Consider the following 24,648-nt stretch of genomic DNA (forward strand, 5'->3'; position numbering starts at 1 on the left):
AAATTTAGTGCAAACATATGTATGTGTATCATAATGTATGTGTAACTCGGTCTGATTATCATGTACGGTGTTTACGTCTCCATCGCTACTGATTACAATCCTAGACTTTTTCTTCTTCTCCTTCTCATCCTCCGTAAGAAGTCAGATTTTTTCTATTTCGTTTTTCCAGCACCTCTCCCCCCTCTCTCTCTTTAGAAAATTTAATATCTTTTTCATTTTGGCATTATTTGTAAATGTACCGCCTTTTTCCTTTTTATACTGCTGCTTCTACGAGACTCTTCGGTGCTGGCACCTCAAAATATCATAGCAGGCTTCCATTGGTATTTCCATTCGTTTTTCAGTATTCTTATCTTTAATTGATTTAGGCGCCTCTTATGTTCTCAACGTTGTCTTTTGATTACCAACATCATGTTTCCTAATCTTTTAGTTCCAAAACCATCCTCTCAGCCTTCTTTACCATTTTTGAAAATTTTTAAATGAACTTTATCTCCTACTTCGAAGTGTTTTGTTGCCTTTTTTGTATCTCTTTTTAGTATATTTTTCCTGACAATAATTTATTGAAAATCGATTTTATCTTTCGTGCGAACATTAAATCTGCCGGAGACTTTCCTGAACTGGTATTAGGATTGGCCGTTACTCTATATACCCTCAAGAATTTCGTTAGCGCCTCATAATTCCTGCGTCATTCCTTGTTTATTTTAACGCTCGCTTGCAAGTATCAACGAATCTGTCTATAATCGTCATCATCATCATCAACGTCGCCATTATCTTCATGAAATTAATCTTCATCATGATCTCCTTTCAATCCCTTCTATAATCTAATTTTTTAGACAAAATTCTGTAACAAATATGATCTATACAATTCCTTCTTAACTTAATTTTATGTTTCAGATTTTTGAGTTCTCTTGAAATCAAGGAAATCAAGGCAGGAACCTTCCGAAAGCAGTCCAGTTTAACAGATCTGTAAGTTGAATCATTCATTTTTATCGTATTTCATTGATGATATTTCTAAATGTGTAACGTCTTCCCATCATCCATAATAAGCTACCTCACCCCTCTTTCTGAAGATGTGCTTTATCGGTTGTAAATCTGATTTTTTTTTGTTCCTTCCCGAGCCATGCCTGGCTCATAAGGGTCGGTGTCCTGGTTTCTTTGGCGTAAAGGTTCCCCACCTGGACGGGACGACGGTCCGTTGCAGGTGAGCTGCAAGATGCAGGAGGAAAGAGTGAAAGAAAGTTGTAGCGAAAGAGTCAGCAGAAGTTCGCCATTACCTTCCGCCGGAGCCGTGTGGAGCTTAGGTGTTTCGCTCATAAACACACACACCGTCCGGTCTGAGATTCGAACCCGCGGTCCCTCGACCGCGAGTCCGCTGCTCTAACCACTAGGTCATGTGCCTCCTCCGTTGTAAATCTGTGAGTTTGAGTGAGCTCATTTGTTAGATATGGGATATATGAGAGCGTGATAACTTCAGGGGAGCCATTTAGTGACTGCATGTGTGTGTCTCTGTGTATGTGTAGAATGTGTCTCTGTCTAAAGTGTGTGTTGTTGCTTGTAAATGTATTTCATTATTGCCCACAAGGGGCCAAACATAGAGAGGACAAACAAGGATAGACAAAGGTATTAAGTCGATTACATTGACCCCAGTGCGTAACTGGTACATAATTTATCAACCCCGAAAGGATGAAAAGAAAAGTGGACCTCGGCGGAATTTGAACTCAGAACGTAACGGCAGACGAAATACCTATTTGTTTACTGCCCACAGGGGACTAAATACAGAGGGGACGAACAAGGACAGACAAAGGTATTAAGTCGATTATATTGACCCCAGTGCGTAACTGGTACATAATTTATCGACCGCGAAAGGAGGAAAGGTAAAGTCGACCTCGGCGGAATTTGAACTCAGAACGTAACGGCAGACAAAATACGGCTACGCGAGTGTAAATGTAAGTAAGGGTCCATTCCTGATATTTGGGACGTATCTGTGTGACAATTGAGGGGAATAGTTTAGTGCAAACGTCTTTATGCATATGTGTATGTGTGTGTGTGTGTGTGTGTGTGTGTGTGTGTGTGTGTGTGTGTGTGTTGTGGAGGCGCAATGGCCCAGTGGTTAGGTCAGCGGACTCGCGGTCGTAGGATCGCGGTTTCGATTCCCGGACCGGGCGTTGTGAGTGTTTATTGAGCGAAAACACCTAAATGCTCCACGAGGCTCCGGCAGGGGATGGTGGTGATCCCTGCTGTACTCTTTCACCACAACTTTCTCTCACTCTTACTTCCTGTTTCTGTTGTACCTGTATTTCAAAGGGCCGGCCTTGTCACTCTCTGTGTCACGCTGAATATCCCCGAGAACTACGTTAAGGGTACATGTGTCTGTGGAGTGCTCAGCCACTTACTCGTTAATTTCACGAGCAGGCTGTTCCGTTGATCGGATCAACCGGAACCCTCGTCGTCGTAACCGACGGAGTGCTTCCCGTGTGTGTGCGTGCGTGTGGTGTGTGTGTGTGTGTGTGTCCCGCATCTTTTCAGTTTTCTTTTTATTCTCCCCCTTATTTCACCATCTTCTCTCAAATTTTAAACTGGTTACACAGTCGTCTCTAATTTCTTTCAAATTACGTTTTTCCTGAATTTTTTTTCTTCATCCATGCAGAACCTGTTCCTTACAAATTCTACTTAATTCAATTTTATTTGACAGGAATTTGAGTGGTAATGATCTCAAGAAAATTGAGGGAGAAATATTCCGAAATCTTTCCAGTTTAACAACTCTGTAAGTTCAATCAGTCTCGACATTTTTTTTAATATGTAATGTCACCCCAAAACGGGCGCGTCGCCCTTTTCAAGCCTAGCCAGGCTCATGGGCCCAGTTTCCCGGTTTCTGTGGCGTATGTGTTCCCCCCAGCTGGACGGGACTCCAGTCCATCGCGGCGTTACTCAAGAAACAGGAAGAGAGATTGAGAGACAGTTGTGGCGAAAGAGTACAACCGGGGTCGCCACCACCCCTTGACGGAACGTCGTGGTGCTTTTAGTTTTTTTTCCTCAATAAACACACAACGCTTCGTCTGGGAATCGAAACCGCCATCCTCCGACCATGTGTCCGCTGCCCTAACCACTGGGCTATTGCGCCTCCAGTGTCACCCCAATACTATATTTTAATCTCCTTCACCCTCCTTTACAACTACTGTCCCTCTCTAATGAAAGTGTATTATTGAGAGCGTGACAAATGAGTGCAAACATGCGGTGCATTCATATATGTGTGCGACCATGCTGGAGTACCGCCTTTAGTCGAACAAACCAACCCAGGACTTATTCTTTGTAAGTCTAGGAATTATTCGATTGGTGTCTTTACTGAAGCGCTAAGTTACGGGGGCGTAACTCATGTGCTCCACTTCATCCTCATATACTTCACTATCACAGCTACCACCACAATCATCATCATCATTGTTCGACCGTAGTCGAGACAATGGAATTTACCATGCTACGCCAGACTTCACGGTCCATCATAGCATTACGGAGGTCCTGTTGCTGGATGCCTGTATCCCTGGAGATTACATCAGGGTAGGAGAGTGTGCGCCCTCTGGTATCGCGACCGTGGTCGAGACAATGGAATTTACCATGCTACGCCAGACTTCACGGTCCATCATAGCATTACGGAGGTCCTGTTGCTGGATGCCTGTATCCCTGGAGATTGCATCAGGGTAGGAGAGTGTGCGCCCTCTGGTATCGCGACCGTGGTCGAGACAATGGAATTACCATGACGCCAGACTTCACGGTCCATCATAGCATTAAGGAGGTCCTGTTGCTGGATGCCTGTATCCCTGGAGATTCATCAGGGTAGGAGAGTGTGCGCACCTCTGGTATCGCGACCGTGGTCGAGACAATGGAATTTACCATGCTACTCCAGACTTCACGGTCCATCATAGCATTACGGAGCGTCTGTTGCTGATGCCTGTATCCCTGGAGATTACATCAGGGTAGAGAGAGAGTGTGCGCCCTCTGGTATCGCGACCGTGGTCGAGACAATGGAATTTACCATGCTACGCCATACTTCACGGTCCATCATAGCATTACGGAGGTCCTGTTGCTGGATGCCTGTATCCCTGGGATTACATCAGGGTAGGAGAGTGTGCGCCCTCTGGTATCGCGACGTGGTCGAGACAATGGAATTTACCATGCTACGCCAGACTTCACGGTCCATCATGGCATTACGGAGGTCCTGTTGCTGGATGCCTGTATCCCTGGAGATACATCAGGGTAGGAGAGTATGCGCCCTCTGTTATCGCGACCGTGGTCGAGACAATGGAATTTACCATGCTACGCCAGACTTCACGGTCCATCATGGCATTACGGAGGTCCTGTTGCTGGATGCCTGTATCCCTGGAGATTACATCAGGGTAGGAGAGTGTGCGCCCTCTGGTATCGCGACCGTGTCGAGACAATGGAATTTACCATGCTACGCCAGACTTCACGGTCCATCATGGCATTACGGAGGTCCTGTTGCTGGATGCCTGTATCCTGGAGATTACATCAGGGTAGGAGAGTGTGCGCCCTCTGGTATCGCGACCGTGGTCGAGACAATGAATTTACCATGCTACGCCAGACTTCACGGTCCATCATAGCATTACGGAGGTCCTGTTGCTGGATGCCTGTATCCCTGGAGATTGCATCAGGGTAGGAGAGTGTGCGCCCTCTGGTATCGCGACCGTGGTCGAGACAATGGAATTTACCATGCTACGCCAGACTTCACGGTCATCATAGCATTACGGAAGGTCCTGTTGCTGGATGCCTGTATCCCTGGAGATTACATCAGGGTAGGAGAGTGTGCGCCCTCTGGTATCGCGACCGTGGTCGAGACAATGGAATTTACCATGCTACTCCAGACTTCACGGTCCATCATAGCATTACGGAGGTCCTGTTGCTGGATGCCTGTATCCCTGGAGATTACAATCAGGGTAGGAGAGTGTGCGCCTCTGGTATCGCGACCGTGGTCGAGACAATGGAATTTACCATGCTACGCCATACTTCACGGTCCATCATAGCATTATCGGAGGTCCTGTTGCTGGATGCCTTATCCCTGGAGATTACATCAGGGTAGGAGAGTGTGCGCCCTCTGGTATCGCGACCGTGGTCGAGACAATGGAATTTACCATGCTACGCCAGACTTCACGGTCCATCATGGCATTACGGAGGTCCTGTTGCTGGATGCCTGTATCCCTGGAGATTACATCAGGTAGGAGAGTATGCGCCCTCTGGTATCGCGACCGTGGTCGAGACAATGGAATTTACCATGCTACGCCGACTTCACGGTCCATCATGGCATTACGGAGGTCCTGTTGCTGGATGCCTGTATCCCTGGAGATTACATCAGGGTAGGAGAGTGTGCGCCCTCTGGTATCGCGACCGTGGTCGAGACAATGGAATTTACCATGCTACGCCAGACTTCACGGTCCATCATGGCATTACGGAGGTCCTGTTGCTGGATGCCTGTATCCCTGGAGATTACATCAGGGTAGGAGAGTGTGCGCCCTTTGGTATCGCGACCGTGGTCGAGACAATGGAATTTACCATGCTACGCCAGACTTCACGGTCCATCATGGCATTACGGAGGTCCTGTTGCTGGATGCCTGTATCCCTGGAGATTACATCAGGGTAGGAGAGTGTGCGCCCTCTGGTATTGCGAGTAGATGGCTTCCAGAGGAGAAGAGTAGAAATTACTTCTTTTTCAGCTCTACAACAATGTCCAGCAAACTGGACTCTTCTACCTTTCACAAGAGATGACACAGGTGGTAGTTTCCCATATATTTGCATTTTGGTTGGATGACGCTTCCACGAGAGATTTTGAGCTCTCATAAGGAAGCGAGTGTAGGTTCCATCCAACCGCCTCTCAAGCTTCTTTGATAACGTCCAGGTTTCTGAGCCATATAGTAGAATTGGTTCGACTGTGGCTTTGAAGATTTCAAGTTTGAAGTCTCTACCACCACAAACATCCCCATCATCAGCATCCAATTCATCATCATCGTAATCTACTCTGCATCTCTTCCATAATCCAATTGTTTAGACATGATATTTAATATTCTCTCACAGATCTGATCGATCCATACAAGTTCTTAACATATTTTATTTTATAGGGATCTGGGTACTATTGGTTTGAAGAATATCAAACCAGAATTATTCCAATATCTTTCCAGCTTAAAAAGTCTGTAAGTTGAATGATTAATTTTTATTGTATTTCATTGAAGATATATTTCTAAATATGTAATGATCCCCATATTTCATTTTAAACTCCCTCACCCGTCCTTCCCTATACTATTTCTTTCTCCCTCCCCCTCTATCTCTCTCCAGTGGTGTGTGTCATTGTTTATGAGTGATTGTGAAGGTGAAGGTGTGTTGGGATATACAGAGTGACACCCCAACCCAAAAATACAGAACCCATAAAAATTTTCTCTGAGTGTATCTGAATGTGTTTGTGAGAGAGTGAGGCTGTATGATCTTCTTCCTCACTTTCTCCTCATGTTCTTGTTATCTTGTTATTCTTTTACTTGTTTCAGTCATTTGACTGCGGCCATGCTGGAGCACCGCCTTTTAATCGAGCAACTCGACCCCGAGACTTATTCTTTTTGTAAGCCCAGTACTTATTCTATCGGTCTTTTTTGCCGAACCGCTAGGTAACGGGGACATAAACACACTAGCATCGGTTGTCAAGCAATGCTAGGGGGACAAACACAGACACACAAACACACACACGCATATATACATTGTTAAATCCTACAAAGGTCCTGAAAATTTCAAGAAATTTGCTGGACTTAAACTTCGGTCGTTGTACGATCATTTCCTGTGCACAAAAGTCATGTTCTTTTTAAAATATGCTCCTAATGGCTTACGTCGCGCAAAATTGTCAATTACTCGAACATATTCCTCTTTGGGGATTTCCCTGATTTCTGCTGTGATTACTGCCTTCAGTTCACCAATCATTTGAGGGTTGTTCTGGTCAACATTATATTTGTTTGTTCCTTTTCGAGCCATCCCTGGCTCATAAGGGTCGGTTTCCCGGTTTCGTTTGTGTGTAGGTTCCCCACCTGGACGGGACGCCGCTCCATCGCAGGTGAGCTGCAAGATGCAGGAGGAAAGAGTGAGAGAAAGTTGTGGCGAAAGAGTCAGCAGAAGTTCACCAAAACCTTCTGCCAGAGCCACGTGGAGCTTAGGTGTTTCACTCATAAACACACACATCACTTGATCTGAGATTCGAACCCACGATCCCTTGACCACGAGTCCACTGCTCTAACCACTAGGCCACGTGCCTCCACAAATATTCCTTCTCGATTCATGCTTGGCTCATAAGGGCCGGTTTCCCGGTTTCTTGGCGTATAGGTTCCCCACTTGGACGGGACGCCAGTCCGTCGCAGGTGAGCTGCAAGATGCAGGAGGAAAGAGTGGGAGAAAGTTGTGGCGAAAGAGTCAGCAGAAGTTCGTCATTACCTTCTGTCGGAGCCGTGGAACAGTCTCCAGTTCTTGTAGCGATGGTGGTGTCCTCCACCTCATCATCATATACTTCATTATCACACCTACCACCACAAACACCACCATCATTATCACCATCATCATTATCCAATTTGTCATCATCGTAATCTACTCTGCATCTCTTCCTTAATCCACTTGTTTAAACATGATACTTGTTTTCTCAAATGCACCATAAATGGTCAAAAACATTGAGATCTGGGGACTGTGGTAGCCAGATAAGATGTTCAACTTCACAGGAATGTTTCTCGTGCAATTCAGTAATAACTTTAGCTGCGTGAATTGGTGCCAAATCATCCTGAAAGATTGCGTTTCCCTTCGGAAGTAGTTCCGCAATTATAGGATGAATTTGATCAGATAAAATGCTTAAATAGTCTTGACTATTAATTCTGGCATGAAGGGAAACCATTGAGCCGGCGGATTTCCAAGATATAGCCCTCCAGATCATCACAGATCCTCCTCCATGTTCAACGGTTGAAAGAAGGCAGTCGGGGTCAAATGCTTCTTTTGGCTGTCTCCACACGTTTACTCAGCCGGTGGTCAGAAATAAGGTAAAGGATGACTCGTCCGAGAAAATAACATATTTCCACTGCTCTAGGAACCGATTCTGTAGGTTTCTACCCCACTCTAAACACTTTACAAGGTTTGTTTTTGAAAGCAGTGGTTATCTAATTGCAGCCCTCCCGTGAAATCTGGCTTTGTGCAGCACCCGGCAAACAGATTTTTGTGGAAATTGGGTCCTTAAGGTGGCCATTAAGCTCTGCAGTAATTTTGAGAGCTGTACTTTTGTGATCCTTTCTAACAATTTGCGTTAGAGTCCGACGGTCCCTATCTAAAAGTTTTGGTTTTCTTCCGGAGTTTTGTTTCGACGAGGAGGTTTTTCCCTCTTTCTCAAAGGCTGCCATTACTTTCGAGACAGTACTTCTTGATACACCAAATATTTCAGCTGTGTTTGTTACGCTAGCGCCAGCCATACGAGCACCAACAATTTGACCTCTTTGAAAGTCTGATAGATTTGTCATTTTAATGAATTTTAATAACTTTTTCCTGATGATATCTGAAAAGAAACAGCAATTTTAGCAAAATATATTAAGCAACACAAATAATAAATCCAAGAACGACAACGAGAAACTCAGAGTAACAGATTTTGTTGAATTTTCTGCTGCTTTAAATAAAGCATATTACTCTACCACTGGTATTTGAGTACTCTTTTTTCCACCTTGTTTCACATTTATGTGTTTACTCCGGTATATATATATATATATAGATATAGATATATATATACATACATATATATATATATACATACATGCATACATGTGTATATATATATATATATATATATATATATATATATATATATATATATATATATACATGTATGCATGTATATATATATATATATATATATATATATAGATATATATATATATATATATAAATGTGTATATATATATATATATATATATATATACAAAAAGCAATAAAGATTCAAGTTAATTTAAATGAATTTACTTGAAAATGGTACCTAACTTAGATGCACCAAAAAAAACTATACTGTTTTAACAATACAGTAATGTGGGGTGATTATAAGCGAGAAAGAAGCAACAAGAATGGATAGTTTTTAGTACAATCGTTTCATACAAGGACAGGCTTTATTAAAAGTTGTAAAAATTACAGCATATAAACGTGTCCCGTACTCATCAGCTAAAATACATGTGAGTTCTCTAGACATCCTAGTGGTTGAGGTAATTATCTACATTACTTCATGAGTATAGCCTCAACCACTAGGATGTCTAGAGAACTCACATGTATTTTAGCTGATGAGTACGGGACACGTTTATATGCTGTAATTTTTACAACTTTTAATAAAGCCTGTCCTTGTATGAAACGATTGTACTAAAAACCTATCCATTCTTGTTGCTTCTTTCTCGCGTATATATATATATATATATATATATATTACAGTTTTCTGCTTCTTTCCTCTTTCTCCACCTCCCTCAGTTATTCATTTTCTTTTTTCTTCTTCTTTCCCTTCTTCTGCTTCTTCTTTCCTCCTTCTCTTTCTCGTTCCTCAGTTCTTCTTCTTCTACTTCTTCTTCTTCTTCTTCTTCTTCTTCTTCTTCTTCTCTTCTTCTTCTTCTTCTTCTTCTTCTTCTTTCTTCTTCTTCTTCTTATTATTATTATTATTATTATATTATTATTATTATTATTATTATTATTATCATTATTATTATCATTATTATCATTATTAATATTATTATTATTATATTATTATCATTATTATTATCCCTCTTCCTCTACGTTAACATTTATATTTTTGTTCTTTTTGTCCCCTACTGCTTTTTCTTTTTAAATTTTCCTCTCCTCATTCTCATTCTTCCTCCCCTTCCTCTTCATATTCTTTCTTCCCGTCCGCCTCCTCCCCATCATCATCATCTCCATTTACATCCCTTACCTTTCATCTAAATATTTTCTATATGTTTGTTATCAATTCGATTTTCTCTTTACAGATATCTGCGTGGCAATAACTTGACGAATATTCAACGTGATGACTTCAAATATCTTCCGAATTTAGAAAAATTGTGAGTTAGGTCTCTTTTTCGGGGACTATTTTATTGACGATATATCTAGATTTTAATATCTTCTTCTATTTTTCCCTATCTCTTTTTGTTTCTATCTCCTTGGGCTCTGGGAAGGTAAAGGCGATCTACGTCTGCCTTTGGGTGGTGCATCCTATTACAACTTAGCAGCTTGCGTATTTTCCTATCTATATTCTTTACTTCACTCATATTCCAGTTCAACACATTGTAGCTATAAGTAACAACTGGAACTGCTAAGGAATTTATAGCTAACACCTTGTTACGTGCATTTAGTTCAGATTTCAGGACTGCATGAAATTCTCCTATATCATTCCTTCCTGATCTTCTCTTTCATGCTTGCATGCTGAATACCAGAGCCTTCATTTATCCCTAAATATTTGTATGTTTGTTCTTGCTCAAGCTCTCTTATGACTGTGTCAACATCTAACACGACTGAATTTGTGGTCTTCACTTTCCCTTTCTGGAAAGTGGCCTTGGCACACTTCTCAAGCCCAAACTCCATTCCGATGTCATCGCTGAATGCTTGCACTCTCTCCACAGTTTTCTCTGAGTGCATCTGAATCTGTTTGTGAGAGAGAGAGGCTGTGTGATCTTCTTTCTCACTTTCTCCTCATGCATATACTCTTCCTCTTTACTCTTTTACTTGTTTCAGTCATTTGACTGCGGCCATGCTGGAGCACCGCCTTTAATCGAGCAACTCGACCCCAGGACTTATTCTTTTTGTAAGCCTAGTACTTATTCTATCGGTCTCTTTGCCGAACCGCTAAGTAACGGGGACATAAACACACCAGCATCGGTTGTCAAGCAATGCTAGGGGGACAAACACAGACACACAAACACACACACGCATCTATACATATACATATATACGACGGGCTTCTTTCAGTTTCTGTCTACTAAATCCACTCACAAGGCTTTGGTCGGCCCGAGGCTATAGTAGAAGACACTTGCCCAAGGTGCCGCGCAGTTGGACTGAACCCGGAACCATGTGGTTGGTAAACAAGCTACTTACCACACAGCCACTCCTGCGCCTATATAATCATGTTCTTGTTATCTTGTTAATCACAAGATTTTTCTTCTTTACTTTATCTTCCTTGTTTTCGAAACGTTCGTCTAATATTCAAATACTCATTATTCAACTACATTTCATCGTCTGTTCTGTTTGTTTTCTTCTTTAGTCCATTTTTATAATCTGTTGTATCTGGGGGTTGAGGCGCAATGGCCCAGTGGTTAGGGCAGCGGACTCGCGGTCATAGGATCACGGTTTCGATTCCCAGACCGGGCGTTGTGAGTGTTTTTTGAGCGAAAACACCTAAAGCTCCACGAGGCTCCGGCAGGGGGTGGTGGTGATCCCTGCTGTACTCTTTCACCACAACTTTCTCTCACTCTTACTTCCTGTTTCTGTTGTACCTGTATTTCAAAGGCCGGCCTTGTCACTCTCTGTGTCACGCTGAATATCCCCGAGAACTACGTTAAGGGTACACGTATCTGTGGAGTGCTCAGCCACTTACACGTTAATTTCACGAGCAGGCTGTTCCGTTGATTCGGATCAACCGGAACCCTCGTCGTCGTAACCGACGGAGTGCTTCCATAATGTATCTGGGGAGAGCCATTTTCTTTTTGTGCCTTATTATGTAACACACTCACCGGTAAAATTTCCACTTTTTTTTTCGTATTTCTATTGTTCTAAAATTTTTGTTGCGTCTTGCAACCTTTTCAGTAGTTTTGACTCAAAACTAGCGAAAATTTTAGGACAATAAAAATAAGAAATAAGTCGAAATTTACCGGTGAGTGTGTTACATTATAAGGCACAAAAAGAAAATGACTCTTCCCAGACACAACAGAATATGCTTCAAGACACGAACTCATATAAAGAATCTTGCAAACCAAATCCAAAAACGAAATATTTTTACAAGTTTATTTGTTAATCTTCTTTATATATGTTTGTGTATGGATGATCTATACCAGGTGTATCAGTAAAATTGTCCAAATTTTAGATTCCACTTCGGAACTTTATATCTCAGGAATATTTAAAGACAATTAATGGAATTATCAGAGGTTTTTCGAACATAAATGGACTACAGTTTGAGGAAGTCAAAATGATGACAACTTTCCAAGTTCACAAGAAGAATCATGACTGAATTGATCAATGGCGAAAACGACATTTTCATAAATAATTTACCATGGCTCAGGATTGGGGGCTCATAAACAATTGGAATAAAGTTCGAATGGATGCTTAAATTTATATTTCAAAGCATCACTGTCGTCCTCCTATTCATCCACTATATTATCCTTCACGCTAAGAGTTGCTGAAGCATGGAACAAGCTGCCGGCATCAGTTGTTAGTTGTCGGAGCACTACATCCTTCAAAACTTCCATGCTTCCTGAGATTCACCAACACTACACCTGATTTTCTCCCCTCCATACACACGCTGAAGCATGGAACAAACTGCCGGCATCAGTTGTTAGTTGTCGGAGCACTGCATCCTTCAAACTTTCCATGCTTCCTGAGATTCGCCAACACTACACCTGATTTTCTCCCCTCCATACACACGCTGAAGCATGGAACAAACTGCCGGCATCAGTTGTTAGTTGTCGGAGCACTGCATCCTTCAAACCTTCCATGCTTCCTGAGATTCGCCAACACTACACCTGATTTTCTCCCCTCCATACACACGCAAGCATGTATCTGACTCATACACTGTCCACTTCCCAGACATTTGTACATTACTGCATATGCTTTATACACACTTTTGACAAGTTGTGGTGCACCTGAGCACTGTATACAAAAATTTCATTATTAATTATTATATTATTATTATTATTATTTATTATTATTATTATTATTATTATTATTATTATTATTATTATTATTATTATTGTTATTATTATTCTATGTTTGACTTTTGCTTTACATTTGCACAAGCTGGCTCCAAGTCTCACCCAGAGACCTCAAGAGACAACAAGTTGGAAGTTCATTTTGGTGCTATGCCTAGGGTGCCATATATTTGGTTTTGTACTTAGTGTTGTACTAGTGAATGCCTAAAAGACCGTACGAAAATTATGTTTGCTTTAAAACTTGAGATTACAAAGAAAGTATTTTGCGTTATTATTATTATATTATTATTATTATATTATTATTATTATTATTATTATTATATTATTATTATTATTATTATTATTATTATTATTTATTTATTTATTTATTTTTTAATCATCACCTTCATCTAGTTCCATTCTCTTCATCAATTATTTGATTAGCCATACTATTTTATATTCTATCATAAAACACTTCTATATATTATCTCATCAACTAACATTTTATGTTACAGATATTTGGAGAAAAACAAAATCGAGAACATTCAAGAAGGAACCTTCGAGGCCGTTACCAGTTTAAAAAATCTGTAAGTGGGATAGGTCTGGTTTACTCTTTTACTTGTTTCAGTCATTTGACTGTGGCCATGCTGCAGCACCGCATTTAGTCGAGCAAATCGACCCCGGGACTTATTCTCTGTAAGCCCAGGACTTATTCTATCGGTCCCTTTTGCCGAACCGCTAAGTGACGGGGACGCAAACACACCAGCATCGGTTGTCAAGTGATGTTGGAGTGACGAACACAGTCACACAAACACACACACACACACACACACACACACAACATATATATATGCATATATATGACGGGCTTCTTTCAGTTTCCGTCTACCAAATCCATTCACAAGGCTTTGGTCGGCCCGAGGCTATAGTAGAACACACTTGCCCAAGGTGCCACGCAGTGGGACTGAACTCGGAACCGTGTAGTTTGTAAGCAATCTACTTACCACACAACCATTTCTATGCCTATGAGCCTATGGTTGATAATATTTCATTGACAAATATATTACTAAATATTTAAAATCTTCCCATTTTGTTTCGTCGAAAACTATCTTGTGCTAGAAATAGCAGCGATCACATAATTATTATTGTAAGGCTCGTAGCGTTCGAAGCGGCCATACCAACAAAATCACTTCATTTAAAAAACTTATACCAGTATATTAAAGAATTATTTTCATATTATCAAAAATATTCATTTAACCACCTCCAGAAACGAATAATATTCTTGAAATTGTGCACCGTATCAAAGTTTCAAAGCTATTTTGTGTAAGCATGAAATGAAAAAATCGTTTAAGAGAAAGCTCGTTAAAAACTATCTTGTTTAGCGTGCTAGAAATAGCAGCGATCGCATAGTTATTGTAAGATTAATAGTGTTCCAAGCAGCCGTACCAACAAAATCACTTCATTAAAAAAATATTATACCAATATATTAAAGAATTTTCATTTTATCAGAAATATTCATGGAAAAACATTAAATAGATATTTGCAAAAAGGTCTCCTTAATCGAAAACCGGTGTTTACCATACGTTGACGAGAGTCAAAAACCTCGAAACTATAGTCCGTATGTATCACTTAGGTTTTCGAGAGGGGATGACCTCCCTTTGCAAATATCAGAAGGTCACAGTAAGTGTGTCTAAAGCCAGCTGGAGACGACGATCTCCTGGGGCTAAAAGCTTCAGTAACACCCACCCCCAGTGGCTAGCCACATTCAGATGGCTAGTACACTTTACGTTGGAAAATGATAATGTTCTTGAAATTGCGACTCGTATCAAAGTCATACGGCTATTTTGTGTAATAGCACGCATTCGTTCAACACAAAATCACTTAAAATTCATACGGGTATATTAAATTAATTTGGATTTTATCAAACAGACTAGCAGTATCGCCCGGCGTTGCTCGGGTTTGTTTCGACCCTTTACAATTGGAATTTTTGAAAAGTAAACATTCTGCATTATATAGCTTGTTATTCTCTTTAAGTGAACATTTTTCTGGTTGAAATACACCAAAAAATGGCGACACAGCAGTCACAAAATCGTTAAAAATAGGAATTTTCATAGAAAAAAAGCACCTTTTTGATGTAAATAATTTTTGGTGATAACATGGTCCGATCTGAAATTTTCTTCTACGGAATGAAGAGCAAGCCTTCGTCTATCATACTTTCAATTTTGGTCAACTTGCGCCGCAGGGTCTCGGAGTAGATAGTGTTAGTTGAAGGCTACCAAACCTGCCATACACGGACAACTTCAGCTTTATATAGAGAGAGATTATTAAACATTAAAATCCACTCAGCAGTGAATGCAATGAATATTTAAATTTGTGAGAAGTTTGGAGTTATATTAGATCTCTTTATAGAGCATTTGGAGGGCGGCGAGCTGGCAGAAACGTTAGCACGCCGGGCGAAATGCGTAGCTGTATTTCGTCTGCCATTACGTTCTGGGTTCAAATTCCGCCGAGGTCAACTTTGCCTTTCATCCTTTCGGGGTTGATAAATTAAGTACCAGTTACGCACTGGGGTCGATGTAATCGACTTAATCCTTTGTCTGTTCTTGTTTGTCCCCTCTGTGTTTAGCCCCTTGTGGGTAGTAAAGAAATATATAGAGCGTTTTGGGTATTGTTTGGTGTCTGGAACGAGATAGGTTACCTCATGAGCAGGTAGAATCTCTTTAACCTTGCTTGGTAATCTACCAAGGAGAAGGAAATCTCCAAAATAAAAACCTGAGGCCTTGGGAGTTTTTGCTTTTGTAAATTCTTATGTCACACTGGTGAAAGTCTTTTTCGGACAATATGTAGGGGTAGTGAAGTGCAAGCTATACCCACTGAACATTATCCATCTGCACAGGTACTTCTTGGACACCAAATCTTATTAAATCGTTGAATTGGTTGGCTGGTAGAAATTTAAAAAGGCATTTGTAACTTATTCTAAAATGTCTCAAACAGATTCAGGTAATGGCAAAAAAGGATTGGGAACGTCAGGGGAACAGGTCTGGCTCGGCAGATTCCCCAGTGTGTCACAGGCTGGACCCGGTCGTCCTCCATCCACTGTGGTCAAACAATCTTCAAGGAAAAGCAAAATAGACATCCTTTGAATTTTGGCGGCTGGAATGTGCGCACACGTCTCGATGATAATTTCAATAAGAGGCCAGAAAGGTGTACTGCACTTATTGCATGTGAGCTCAAGAAATATTTCCTTGATATAGTTGCGCTCTCGGAAATTGGTCTCTCTGGTAAGGGTCAAGTAACTGAACCTACTTATGGATATACTATCTTTTGGAGAGGCATGCCCAAGGGTCAGCGTAGAGAATCTGGTGTTGGATTTGCTCTCAAGAATTCATAAGTATCCTCCATTGGAGAGCTTCCAAGTGGTATATCTGAACGAACCATGTCATGCCATATTAAACTGACAAAAGGTAGGTTTCTTCTCGTTGTCAGTATTTATGTACCAACAATGTTTCATTCTGATGAAACTGCAGGACAATTCTATTGAGGAAAGTACCAATTTCTGACAAGATGGTCATATTGGGAGATTTCAACGTAGCAATTGGAAATGACTACGTTTCATGGCCTGTTATAGGCCGACATGAGATTGGAAAATGTAATAAAAATGGAGTAGCTCTTTTGACGTTTTGTACTGAGAATAATCTGTTTGTTTCCAACACACAGTTTAAACAGAAAAATAAATATAATATCGCTTGGATACACCCATATCTAAGGACGGGCAGCTCATAGATTATATTTTGATCAGAAAGCGTGATATGAGAGATGTTTCTGGGGTTCGGGCCATGAGAAGAGCAGAGAGCCATCGTCTAGAGCATGGAAAAATAAATTTTTCAATAATACTTAAAAGTCGATAGGCTGGTCATAAGGCACCCAAAAAGTTAAACGCTGCAAACTTCAAATTACCAAGCAACTTGCAAAGATTCCAGGATGCTATAACAAGTATCAATCTTGACTCAAACAATCTATGGGAAGATTTGAAAACAAAAGTATTTCAGACTACAAGTGGGATTTAAGGCGCGTAAGTCCAGTGATTGGTTCTCAGACAAATCAGCAGAAATTCACAATCTACTTTCAGAAAAACCAAACTTAGGCAATACACTTGAACCCCAACTCAAACAAAGCTTACAAAAAGCTGAAAGGGAAAGTGCAGACTGATCTAAGGAAAATCAAACAGGAATAGTGAAATGATTGGGCAAAAGGGGCACAAGAAACAACTAACAGAAATGACGCCAAGGGTTTATAATCTTATATTAAGAAGGTATATTGCCCCAAAACTTCAATAGCTCCAGTGAGAACTGCAAATGGGCGTTTACTTTTGACTGACATCGCTTTTATTCACAAGCGCTGGGTAGAACATTTTGTGGATGTTACGATCGAGGTGGACCACAACGATCTTTATGTGTGCATAGTTTGTGACAGACCACGCCATTCTTTTGCCGGGTTCAAATCTGATTTGCGGACCGATCAAAAACGAACCTCCACTAACTATTCGGCCTATATGACTATGCATTCCTTACTTTACATTCCTTACCTTACATCTAATTTTCTTCGCCATAGTATTTAATATTTCATCACAAATATTTTCTATATGTTTGTTATCAATTCGATTTCTTGTTTACAGATATCTGAGTGACAATAACATCACATATATTCAACGTGGTATCTTCGAAAATCTTCCAAATCTACAAAGATTGTGAGTTAGGTCGCTTTTTTCGCACTTTTTAAATAACCATATATCTAGATCTTAATATCTTCTTTTATTTTCCCTATCTCTTTTTGTTTCTATCTAACATTCATGCACTCTCTCCACAGTTTTCTCTGAGTGCATCTGAATGTGTTTGTGAGAGAGTGTGGCTGTATGATCTTCTTTCTCACTTTCTCCTCATGTTCTTGTTATCTTGGTAATCGTAAGATTTTTCTTCTTTACTTTATCTTCCTTGTTTTCGAAACGTTCGTCTAATATTCAAATACTCATTATTCAACTACATTTCATCGTCTGCTTCTTTCTTCCAGAGTCTTGCGCAACAGCGGAATAAAAAACTATGAGGATGGTGCGTTCTTATTCCTTCCCAGTGTAAATTACATGTATGTACAACAAACCTTTCTTTATTGGAAAACCAAAACTCTTTGTAAAACTAAAATCATAAAAAAGATGTCATCAAATTCTCAGTTATTTAATACATATTTCTTTACTACCCACAAGGGGCTAAACACAGACGGGACAAATAAGGACAGACAAACGGATTAAGTCGATTACATCGACCCCAGTGAACTGGTACTTAATTTATCGACCCCGAAAGGATGAAAGGCAAAGTCGACCTCGGCGGAATTTGAACTCAGAACGTAGCGGCAGACAAAATACGGCAACGCATTTCGCCCGGCGTGCTAACGTTTCTGCCAGCCCGCCGCCTTCAGTTATTTAATACAGTTAACAATGAATAGCGATGCGCATTTTAAAGTTTAGTGAGGTCTACGTTAATGCCTCACTGTTCTAAGTTTAGATCGTCCATGATTCATCTTGCTTCAAAGCTTTCCTCTGATTGTGACAATTGAACGCGGGTATTTTGGTTATCACTATCGTGTAGATGGATTATTCGGTGTTAGCGTCACAAACACACACACGACATGGGGAAATATTGGAAGCACTCCGTCGGTTTCGACGACGAGGGTTCCGGTTGATCCGAATCAACGGAACAGCCTGCTCGTGAAATTAACGTGTAAGTGGCTGAGCACTCCACAGACACGTGTACCCTTAACGTAGTTCTCGGGGATATTCAGCGTGACACAGAGAGTGACAAGGCCGGCCCTTTGAAATACAGGTACAACAGAAACAGGAAGTAAGGGTGAGAGAGAAAGTTGTGGTGAAAGAGTACAGCAGGGATCACCGCCATCCCCTGCCGGAGCCTCGTGGGGCTTTAGGTGTTTTCGCTCAATAAACACTCACAACGCCCGGTCTGGGAATCGAAACCGCGATCCTATGACCGCGAGTCCGCTGCCCTAACCACTGGGCCATTGCGCCTCCACTGGGGAAATATTAACATGTATTGATATGAAGATGGACTCTACGAAGCATTATTATTAGTAGTACCAAAAAAATGAAAGCCAGCTGGAGACGATGATCTCCTGGGGCTACAAGCTACAGTAACACCCACCTTTAGTGGTTAGCCATATTGAGATGGCTAGTATACCTTACGTTGTCGAGCGGTTACTGTTTACATCTCGTTCAGAGATTTATTATTGCTTGCAGACAGTTTTTCGAAATCAGTGACAGTAGTTACTGGGAAAAACATTAAATAGATATTTGCAAACAGGTCTCTCTTCATCGAAAACCGGTGATTACCGTACGTTGACAAGAGGCAAATACCTCGAAACTGCAGTCCGTGCGTATAACTTTGGTTTACGAAAGAGGGATGACCTCCCTTTGCAAATACCATAAGGGCACAGAAAGTGTGCCTAAAGCCAGCTGGAGACGATGTTCTCCTGGGCCTACAAGCTACAGTAACACCCACCCTTAGTGGTTAGCCATATTGAGATGGCTAGTATACTTTACATTATTTAGATTGATGTACCGAATGATATATCTTAATTCGTTTTTCTCCTCTGTAATTATGAGAATTTCTACAGATCTCTATAATACATAAACTCTATTTCCTCAGCTTTTAGCTCGTTCTTATCCAACTTTAAGACCAGTTAAGTAGGCAAAAAGCAAAAATTCCTTAGCACCAAAAGTTCCTTTAGGCCAAAACAACCCGTCTAAAGCAGTTTTGTCCAAAAACAGCAGCACCAAATCGCTACCAATAACTTCTTGGAACGAAAATCGTATATATGTCTATATATACATATACATATACATATATATATATATATATATATATATATATATATATATATATATATATATATATATGTATATATGTATATATTTATATGTATGTATATGTATATATATGTATATGTATGTATGTATGTATATGTATATATATATATATATGTATATGTATATATATGTATATGTATATATATATATATATATATATATATATATATATGTATATATATATATGTGTATGTGTGTGTGTAAAAAAATGCAAACTGGGACAAGAACGCAAAGCATTTAGAAGGCGATACAAAAAACACGGACGGGACATTCGAAGCCTTCGATCTTCAGTCAAGAACCGGATCATCCTCGCAATTTCGGCTGATTAATCTTGAGATTGCTCTGATCTCGCCAGCCCCAAAGGAAAATCTAAGCCAAGCGCACTAGATTTCTTGGAAGAAAGCCTCGAATGTATACAAAAACAAGGACGGAAAAACGGACGATGTTACACGAATATGAATACAAAAATACGTAAAAACAATAAGGATAATAATAATAACAATAACATATAGGCGTAGGAGTGGCTGTGTGGTAAGTAGCTTGTTTACCAACCACATGGTTCCAGGTTCAGTCCCACTGCGTGGCACCTTGGGCAAGTGTCTTCTACTATAACCTCGGGCCGACCAAAGCCTTGTGAGTGGATTTGGTAGACGGAAACTGAACGAAGCCTGTCGTATATATGTATATATGTGCGTGTGTGTGTTTGTGTGTCTGTGTTTGTCCCTCTAGCATTGCTTGACAACCGATGCTGGCGTGTTTATGTCCCCGTTACTTAGCGGTTCGGCAAAAGAGACCGATAGAATAAGTACTGGGCTTACAAAGAAAAAAGAATAAGTCTCGGGGTCGAGTTGCTCGATTAAAGGCGGTGCTCCAGCATGCCGCAGTCAAATGACTGAAACAAGTAAAAGAGTAAAGAGAGAGTATGTATGTGTGTGTATCTGTTTGTGTGTCTGTGTTTGCGCCCCCCCCCCGGCATCTCTTTCCTTAAAGGGACTTTATTGTTTAAGACGTCAGCTGCAAGAGGGCAAGAATTAAACGTTTGCAGTTTCCACCAGAAATCATCTCACATTATTGCTGTTATTAAAACCTTTTGGAGCAAAACATGATTTTCATATCTTCTATACACATGATGAAGTTATATTATCCCTGTTTCTTGTCAAGTACCAGTTTCTCTATATAATTGTTCACTTTATAATTGCAGTGACCTCGGAAACAATAAGGACATGATGTGTGAATGTCACCTGCCGGCCATCCTAAATTATACGAAGACAATATTGAAAAAAAATGTATACATCTTGGGCGACTGTCGGACAGATTTAGGCGAATTAATACGTATAATGAAATATATGCAATGTCAAAGTTAGTAAAATCTGCTTTGTTTGTTTTCTTCTTATTTTATTACTAGCAGTGTCGCCCGGCGTTGCTCGGGTTTGTAAGGGAAATAACTCGTGAACGCCTTCCGGCATCGGTGGCGGCTACGTCCACGCGTACGGGGGTCGCACCGCGAGCTTAGCTTCGTTCTTTCGGTTTCGGGCACGTCAGGGCGGCGGAGCAACGGGCGACCGTGCTTGCCGCAGTTTGCCATCTTTCGTGTTGCTCGAAATGCTATATAACCATTTTTAGAGAGTTACTTCCCTTATAGATGCCAATTCGGGCTTTCTTAGCCATTTCTGTTTTGGTGTCTTCAAGCCATGAAGTCGTTGTTCTAAAAGAACGCTGGTCTCCTTGACAACGCTTTACGACGTTGATTTCCTTACACTCCCTTCCCCACAGCTTCACGAGGGAGGGAAGAAGGGGGAGAAGCAAACACAGGTGCAGGTGTGACCATGGACGCCAACTCCGCCGCCATCGACACACGAAAAATTATGCATTAAAATGGAATAAAAAATGATGTTAAATTATTTTTAAAATCGTAGACTCATCGTAGACGCGCGCTAATACCCAGACGGGCTCGATATGAATCACGACTATAAGATATCCGAATTTGGTTAAACTGCACCGCAAAATGTGGGAGTAGTTAGGAATCTAAATCGAAGGGGACAGACACTCACACAACTACAGTTTTATATATATAGATTATCACTGACAACGTCGGCGAGTTAGCACAATCGTTAGCACACCGGGCAAAACGCTTAGCAATATTTCATCCGACGTTACGTTCTGGGTTCAAACTCTATCCAGGTTGATCTTTTGCCTTTGATATTCTACTCTTTTACTTTTTTACTCTTTTACTTGTTTCAGTCATTTGACTGCGGCCATGCTGGAGCACCGCCTTTAATCGAGCAACTCGACCCCCGAGACTTATTCTTTGTAAGCCCAGTACTTATTCTATCGGTCTCTTTTGCCGAACCGCTAAGTGACGGGGACATAAACACGCCAGCATCGGTTGTCAATCAATGCTGGGAGACAAACACAGACACACACACGCACATATATATACATATATACGACGGGCTTCTTTCAGTTTCCGTCTACCAAATCCGCTTACAAGACTCTGGTCGGCCCGAGGCTATAGAAGAAGACACTCGTCCAAGGTGCCACGCAGTGGGACTGAATCTGGAACCATGTGGTTGGTAAACAAGCTACTTACCACACAGCCACGGTAGGCAAAAGGCCATAGATAAAATTCAGCATAGTTGACGGGTTAGTTTCTAGAAAGTGGACGGTTGATTAAATAAAATGAATAGGCGCAGGAGTGGCTGTGTGGTAAGTAGCTTGCTAACCAACCACATGGTTCCGGGTTCAGTCCCACTGCGTAGCATCTTCTGCTATAGCCTCGGGCCGACCAAAGCCTTGTGAGAGGATTTGGTAGACGGAAACTGAAAGAAGCCCGTCGTATATATATATGTATATGTGTGTGTGTATGTGTGTGTGTGTGGTGTGTGTGTGTGTGTGTGTGTGTGTTTGTGTGTTTGTGTTTGTCTCCTTAGCATTGCTTGACAACCGATGCTGGTGTGTTTACGTCCCCGTCACTTAGCGGTTCGGCAAAAGAGACCGATAGAATAAGTCCCGGGGTCGATTTGCTCGACTGAAGGCGGTGCTCTAGTATGGCCGCAGTCAAATGACTGAAACAAGTAAAAGAGAAAAGAGAAAGAGAGAGAACTAAAATGAAAGTTATACGAGGTGATGTCCGATAGATGTAGGTCAGCTTCAGCAAATTTAGTAGATTCAAGGACCAACTTTTGCTACCCTTACGAAATTTTTTGACAACTCATCCTATACTTGGAAGCGTGTCTACAGCATTTAAAGAGCTCAGAGATCTGATTTAAGGCACTTTTCTCCGGAAATAGGATGAAGTATTTCTCGTTGAAGCATAGATTACACCCCATTGAACATCAGAGTATTCTGTGTGTAAACGGGGCTGTTCAGTTCATCTCACATAGACATTCCAGGTGAGATTTTCGAAGATTCCATGTTATAGTTGCAACAATTTAAGGAGGCTGAGTCACCTGAGACTGCCTCATTAAATCAACAATTGTGGAGGCGCAATGGCCCAGTGGTTAGGGCAGCGGACTCGCGGTTTCGATTCCCAGACTGGGCGTTGTGAGTGTTTATTGAGCGAAAACACCTAAAAGCTCCACGAGGCTCCGGCAGGGGATGGTGGTGATCCCTGCTGTACTCTTTCACCACAACTTTCTCTCACTCTTACTTCCTGTTTCTGTTGTACCTGTATTTCAAAGGGCCGGCCTTGTCACTCTCTGTGTCACGCTGAATATCCCCGAGAACTACGTTAAGAGTACACGTGTCTGTGGAGTGCTCAGCCACTTACACGTTAATTTCACGAGCAGGCTGTTCCGTTGATTCGGATCAACCGGAACCCTCGTCGTCGTAACCGACGGAGTGCTTCCCATATCAACAATTATATCTTAATACCTTATAACAAAATTTAAGACAGATCTTATAAGGGAGTTCACTCTACAAAAACATAATCGCCACTTTGGAATTATTTCCCTTTATTTGAGTTGTTCAACAATTTTCGCATTTCTTGTGGGAGCAAAATACAAATACAAAAAGGCCATCAAGCAGCTTTCATAGGATTCTTAGTTGAATTTGTAACAACTGAAATAATGGTAAATGAAAATCGTAACATTCTTTAGCAGTCTTCATTAATAATTTAGTTTGAATTATCTTACATCTTACAAACAATAACTCTGAGCACCTTTTCAAACTCCGTCTGTCTAACACCTGTGGACATGTTTACAAAGTCAGAAAACAGCACAGCTCCCATAACTTTCGGAAACATCTTTTTCACGCCAAGAGTTGCAGAAGCATGGAACAAACTGCCGGCATCAGTTGTTAGTTGTCGGAGCACTGCATCCTTCAAAACTTCCATGCTTCCTGAGATTCGCCAACACTACACCTGATCTTTCTCCCCTCCATACACACACAAGCATTTATCTGACTCATACACTGTTCCCTCTCCAGACATTTGTACATTACTGCATATTCTTTATACGCACTTTTGACAAGTTGTGGTGCACCTGTGCACTGTATACAATAATTTCATTATTATTATTATTATTATTATTATTATTATTTTATTATTATTATTATTATTATTATTATTATATTATTATTTTATTATTATTATTATTGTTATTATTATTATTATTGGAAGCGCATGGCTCAGTGGTTAGAGCATCGAGCTTACGATCGTGAAGTTGTGAGCTCGAATCCCGGACCGGGCTGCGTGTTGTGTTCTTGAGCAAGACACTTTATTTCACGTTGCTCCAGTTCACTCAGCTGTAGAAATGAGTTGCGACGTCACAGGTGCCAAGCTGTATCGACCTT

General features: G+C 41.0%; 2 protein-coding genes across 8 annotated transcripts in view; both read left to right on the plus strand.

The window, feature by feature from the left end:
* The window catches only part of LOC115225268 (adhesion G-protein coupled receptor G6-like), a 1,160,637-nt gene that overhangs the window by 1,115,409 nt on the left and 20,580 nt on the right, over positions 1-24,648 (plus strand). The gene's annotated exons all lie outside the window — the stretch shown is intronic.
* Positions 1-24,648, plus strand: part of LOC115225305 (slit homolog 1 protein) — a 514,782-nt gene that overhangs the window by 482,823 nt on the left and 7,311 nt on the right. For 4 of the 7 annotated variants that reach the window (XM_036513964.1, XM_036513965.1, XM_029796249.2 and 1 more), the window contains 8 exons: positions 892-963; positions 2,690-2,761; positions 6,120-6,191; positions 10,020-10,091; positions 13,442-13,513; positions 17,602-17,673; positions 17,994-18,065; positions 21,059-21,216. In XM_036513964.1, coding sequence (XP_036369857.1) covers positions 892-963; positions 2,690-2,761; positions 6,120-6,191; positions 10,020-10,091; positions 13,442-13,513; positions 17,602-17,673; positions 17,994-18,065; positions 21,059-21,216 — 662 coding nt within the window. The remainder of the gene's footprint in view (positions 1-891; positions 964-2,689; positions 2,762-6,119; positions 6,192-10,019; positions 10,092-13,441; positions 13,514-17,601; positions 17,674-17,993; positions 18,066-21,058; positions 21,217-24,648) is intronic. The other 3 variants (XM_036513966.1, XM_036513963.1, XM_036513962.1) reach the window with 3 other exon arrangements.

Source organism: Octopus sinensis, linkage group LG27 (genome assembly GCF_006345805.1).
Source record: "Octopus sinensis linkage group LG27, ASM634580v1, whole genome shotgun sequence".
Lineage (NCBI taxonomy): Eukaryota > Metazoa > Mollusca > Cephalopoda > Octopoda > Octopodidae > Octopus > Octopus sinensis.